This window comes from Crocuta crocuta, unplaced genomic scaffold (genome assembly GCF_008692635.1).
Source record: "Crocuta crocuta isolate KB4526 unplaced genomic scaffold, BGI_CrCroc_1.0 scaffold334, whole genome shotgun sequence".
NCBI lineage: Eukaryota > Metazoa > Chordata > Mammalia > Carnivora > Hyaenidae > Crocuta > Crocuta crocuta.
The window spans coordinates 4,306,456-4,312,052 of record NW_027533260.1 but is presented as its reverse complement, the minus strand read 5'-3'; the positions used below and the strand labels follow the sequence as shown (position 1 = coordinate 4,312,052).

General features: G+C 60.6%; 1 protein-coding gene across 2 annotated transcripts in view; it reads right to left on the bottom strand.

Annotated features, from left to right (window-relative positions):
- GNG8 (G protein subunit gamma 8) overlaps nt 1-5,597 on the bottom strand; it is a 16,741-nt gene continuing 11,144 nt past the window's right edge. Inside the window, exons 2-4 of one of the 2 annotated variants that reach the window (XM_077747356.1) lie at nt 4,552-4,637; nt 4,170-4,333; nt 1-304 (exon numbers count right to left, since the gene is read on the bottom strand). In XM_077747356.1, the coding sequence (XP_077603482.1) occupies nt 4,205-4,333; nt 4,552-4,635 (213 nt within the window). In that variant the 5' untranslated portion in view covers nt 4,636-4,637 and the 3' untranslated portion in view covers nt 1-304; nt 4,170-4,204. Of the gene's footprint in view, nt 305-4,153; nt 4,334-4,551; nt 4,638-5,597 lie in introns of those variants that run through there. The other variant, XM_077747355.1, reaches the window with a different exon arrangement.

The window sequence follows — 5,597 nt, the reverse complement described above, 5'->3', positions numbered from 1 at the left end:
CACACCCTGCCCCCCTCCAGGCCTCAGTTTACCCACCTGTGCCCGACCAGGAGCCCCGGGGCCAGTGTCCGTGCTGGATGTACTTCCACTCACTTTCCGGGAACCTGGCATCCTGCCCACAGCAAGGGTCGCAAAGGGTCCTTCTTCCTCCAGGTGCCTTGAGGTGAGAGGTCACCCCGGCTGGGCCAGGAGGGGGTGGCTTCCATCGGCGGGGGAACCGTGGGAAGGAGCTGCCCTGGGCGGGTGAGTCAGCGTCCTTTCTCTCCCGCATCTCGAATGAGACTCAGGCTTCCGCAGAAGGACCCTGGACAGGGGCAGAGGGGAGGACAGCCCAGGGCCGATGGCAGCGGCCAGCTCCGTACCTGGGCAGGGAGGGGGATGGGCACCCAGGGGCGGGGTGTGCTAGGGACTGTGATGGACGTGTGACCTTCACGTGTGGGCCTGTGTGGGATTAGTGTAACCCAAGCGAGCCTTGCAACAGCACCATGAGTGTGTGAGTGTGTGTGTGTGCGCGCGCGCACTCCAGCAGCGAGCGCGCATTATTTTCTCTATTGGTCCATCAGTGTCCTTTTGCGCATCTTGTTGTGGGTCTGTGCCTGTGTACCGTGGGCCTCTTTGTGGCTGCGTCTACTGTGTGTGTTTGCGGGTGAAGGGGCTGCCTGGTGCTGTGGGAAGAGAGGAGCTCTGGCAGCTCCCCTCGGCCACCTGCCCTGTGACTCTGGAAAACAACTTGCTAGAGCTTAGCCTTGATGTTCTTCTTCATCAAATGGCTGCCTTGCCCTTGTTAGGCGCGTGGTGTGGAGATCAGAGGCAGAATTTGCCCTGCCCGCCTCCTCCAGGAAGCCCTCAAATAGCTGTTGGTATATGGTTATTATCCATTCGACAGACTCTGACCCACTTTACTATGTGTGAAGGGTGAGGGACCCAGAGGGGCTCCGAGGGCGCCATCTGGCAGACACGGGTTCCCAAGTGGTGTGGGACAAGGGGTGGGAGAGGGGCAGGAAGAGGAAGGCTGGGTTGGAGCCTGGGCCAGCAGGCCCTCTGCTGAGTCATCCTCACCCCCCAGGGCTCTTCCCCACCCCTGCTCGCAGGCCAGCGCCTCAGGCGGCCTGCCCAGGTCTGCATCTGGCTGACCTAACACTCCGCCAGCCCTGGGCCCAACCCTGTCTTGACTCCCCCACCCCTGATGGTGCCCTGGGAGGAGGATGGACCCACCCGCGCCCCTCCCCACCCTACACACAAACAGGAATGAGTGTGCACACACCCCATCAGCTGCTCGCACCTGCCAAGCCCATCGCGCTGTAGCAAGATGTTGCTGTGCGTCCATCCAACACCTTCGGTCAGAGGCCGTTTTCCTCTGCCCCACCCTTTCCTGCACCCCAGATGGGCCCTTGCCTAACCTGTCAGACTCTGCTTCTTAGCCCTGCTCCAAGGGGCTCTACTCTGTCATCCCTGCCCTGCCTTTGCTGGGGGCTGCGCCTCTCGCTTCCATCCTTCAANCCCTTCCGGAACAACTCCCCCATCGGCTCCCACTCCCACCTCCACCCCTAACTGGGCCACGTGATGTCACCGCCCTGTGCCTGATTCCACGTCTGTAAAATGGGGATACTTTGGGGGGTGGGGTTATCCAAGAATTGAGGTTGGGGTTTCGGAAACAAGACCTCAGTAAGTGACGGTCACAGTTGTGGCTCAGGGCCACCCAGCCCCCAGACCCCTTCAGCAAGATCCAAGCATCTCTCGGAGCATGTGGGGTGCAGAGGGGAAGCAGCCTGGGAGGGGCAGCCCTCAGGGTTTGGGGTGAAGAGGGAAGGGACTGCTGACTGCAATCACTTCCCCAGGCGGTCACCTCTCTGCCTCTTGCCCTGGCTCTGACCCCAGAGCTGACCTCACAGCTGGGGGCTGGCCGGATAGAGCAGCTGGTGACCAGAAGCTGGTGCTCCCAAGTCATACCCGCTAACAAGATTACCCAGATTTGCACACATGGATGCTGGTCACCTGGGAACCAGCTCTGTCTGGCTCGTCCAGCCATCACCACCACCACCCCCAGCCTCCCCCCACCTCCTCCAGGTGGACCTCCCTTCCTGCCCGCCCTCCCTTCCCCACGGGGTCAGCCAGCCCCCTTGCTTCTCCTGACTTCCATTCCCCGAGACCAGGAGTGCCAAGGAGGAGCGACCTCCACTACCCACGCCCAAGATTTCAAGGCTGAGGGTCTAAAGGGTCTAAAAATCCCAACTGTCTAGGCTCAAGGCATCCTTACACTCATGACGTGCAGAGTTCTGGGTNGTCCCGCGATTCTAGATTCCTTTGCATTTCAGGTTTTAAGAGGCAAGGATGCTGGGTCTGAGAAATTCCAGAACCCTCTGGCAACTTCTCTCCAGGCATCCCTCCTCCCCAGCCCCCCACCCTCCCAGCTCATCCTTGGCTCTCTCTGTCCCCAGTCTCCCCCGAGGCTCCCACAGACATGATGCAACCGGGGCTGGAGCCGGCTGAGAGGTGGGAGGCAGGAGGGAGATGTAATTACAGACGCTTCTACCTCAATCCAGCAGGAAGCTCAGAGTTGGGGCCCAGGGGACCCTAATCCGATGCGAATAATGGAGCACTCACCAGAAGCACGCATCCCCCTCTGGGGAGGGGAGGCCCAGTGAGCGAGCTCCATCAGGATCCAGGGGTGCAGCCACCTCCCCCACCCCGTTAGCCCCAAGCTGGGGAGCACAGGTGTTAGTCTGGAGAAAAGAGGAAGTGGGCGTGAGGAGATGGGAGGGGGTCTCTAACTCAGTGGCCCTCCAGCCACCCGGGTGAAATGATGGAGCAAACCCCCATCTCACCCAGCCTGCGTCTCCTCCTTTTCCACATACAAGAGATTTCCCCTTCTCTTCGTGCCACTATAAGGAGTCCCTGGCACTCAGCCCCATTAACTAGGGGATGGGAGGGCGCGGCGGACACTCTGGTGAACCGCAAAGCCCAGGTCCCATCCCCTGGCTTTCTGGGCACCCCGAGGGCTTATACGGGTCTGAGGTCACCAGCACTTCCAATTTGGGAGAAGCCAGAAATAGGGACTTTTATGTGAAGTACTCCTATTTTTCAAGTTGGCAACCAAGTCAAGAACATTTTTAAACATTATGTAGGCCAAAAGTAGAGAACCAAAAAATATATATATGTGTATATATAGCTGCAGGCTATAAATGTCCCGTGGGCCACCAGTGTGTGAAGCGGGAAACACAGGGCAGGAACCAGACCTACCTCAGTCCCTCCTGTGTCCCCAGAACAAAGAAAATAACCAGTGAAGGAAAGGATGCCACACCTTAATGTGTCTCCTTCTCCCTCCAGCCACGCTTTTCTCTCCTCTGGGTCCCCAAATTGTATTACCACCATGTCCCAGCTCAGATGTCCCCTCCTCCCGGAAGCCTTCTCTGATCCCCAAGCTGACTCAAGGGCTCCCTTTGAGCTCCCCTGACCCACAGCCCTGCCCTGTCTGGGTCATCACTATCTGGGAACAGGTCTGTGTCTCCTAGTGGATCCTGAGCCCCAAGAGGGCAAAGCCAAGGGCTGTGTACCCTGCTTCACCCAGAACAGGGCTGGTCACAGAGCAGGTGACTCAGGGAGAGCTTAGAAGAATGAACGGACGAACGAATGAACAGAGGTCAGTGCTACAGACAGAGGTAAGCCTGTGTCAGGGGGTAGCCACCTGTGACAAAAGGAGGTGGAGTCATCCAGGCAGAGAGAAAGGTGGGGTGGACACCGGGGCTCCTACGAATCTACAGCTCAGGAGAGGAGAGGGGCCAGCTTTGGTTCAAAGGTTCAGTCCTTGAGGCCTTGACTGGAAGCCACAGTCTTCACCTCATTACCTCCTAGCTCAGTTTCCGCATCTGCAAAGTGGGTACTATACAACTGGCCGGCTGCCTTCTGGGCGGTTGGGATGATTAAATAAGTTCAGCATCGCCGAGTGCTCAGTGGAGGTCAGACTCCGGAGCGCTCATTTCCTCAGGAACACCCTCCACATCCACAAACCCCACACACGCCACTCATCCTCACCCCCAACACGCTCCAAACACACTCAGAAGGGATGAGAAGAGACAGGTTCCCCCGTGATGGCCCCAAGCTCGCTGCATGCCTCAGTTTCCCCAAAAGCACAGGTACCACCACGGTCACCGCGTTTATTGGATTCATACTTTGGCAAGGGAGGTGGGTGAGCTGTCGCGAAGACTCAGAGCAGGACGCAAAAGAGGCGCTTGTCGCGAAAGGGGTTCTCTGCGGCGGGCACCGGCGTCACCAGCGGGTCATCTTTGGCGTGCGTCTCGCAGAAGGCCAGGAGCTCGGCCGCCGCCTGCGACACCTGCGGACGCCGGAGCGCGGTCGGTTCTCCGCCCAAGACCCCGCCCCTCGTCTCGGCCACGCCCGGAAACGCCCCCTTGTGGCCCCGCCCCGCCCTGGCCCCGCCCCTGGTCCCACCCAGTTCCGAAGGGGATCTTCCCACGGGCCCCGCCTCCAACCGCGCGGAGTCTGGACCCCGGCCCCGCGGCCCCCTCCCTCCTCCCCAGACCCACCCCGCACCTTCATGCGATCGATGTTCACCTCCAGCTTCAGCTGCTCCACCGTCTTGCGGGCCTCCGCGATCTTGGCCATGTTGTTGGACATGGCTAAGGGCGGGGAAGAGTTTAAAAGCCGGGCGGGAGTAGGGGCTGAGGAGGTAGGCTGGGACGAGCCTGGGTCCCCAGGTAAGGGTGGCAGCGGTAGTGCGACCCGGCGACAGGGGTGTGGGTGGGAGAGCGTACGAATGGGGTGCCCGGAGACGGACAGAGGGAGGGACGGGAACCCAGAGCAAAGAGGAGGAATGAAGGGACATACAGATGGGCGACCAAGAGGCAGGCCAGGGAGGGACAGAGGGACGGGGAGGGGGGCGACAAGAGAAGGGATGGAGGGGTGCATAGACGGGGCACCTGGAGGCAGATGGAGGGAAGGACAAAGAGGGGCGAGGGAAGGCCGGACGGAAGTACAGCGGTGAGGCCGCCAGGCAGGTGGAGGGAGGGACCGAAGAGCAGGGCCACAGGTGCTGGGTCGGGATCCAGGTGTCCTCGGCCCCCGGGGACAGAGCGTGAGCCAGGAGGGGGCCTCCCCAGGCCAATTAGCGGCGGCTCCGGCGAGAACAAGGAATTAAGATCGCGGCGGGAAAGGCGCAGAGGGGGCCTCATTAGGGCCGGAGCAGCAGCTGCCCCCTCCGGCCCCCTTGGGGGGCCCCCCACCCCCGCCCTGGCCACCTCAAAGGCTCCTCTGCTCATTAGCCGCCAAGGAGAGGGCTGGGGGTGGGGTGCGCCGGGCCGCTCAGCCATGACGGCGAGAGGAGCGGAGAGGGTGCAAACGGAGGGGCAGAGAGAGCCCCAGAGTGACCGAAAAAGACCGAGGCACGGAAGAAATAGAGAGACAGGGGTGGGGGAGAGAGAGATGGAGGGATGAAGCGAGGTAGAGGAAGGGGAGGACAAATAGAGGAGTGAAAACAAGAATGAGAGAGAGAGAGAGAGAGAGACAGCATCCAGGAGACAGAGCCACTGAGGGGGTGAAGGGACAGAGCGGGGACAGAAAGAGAGAGGTGGAGGGTCCAG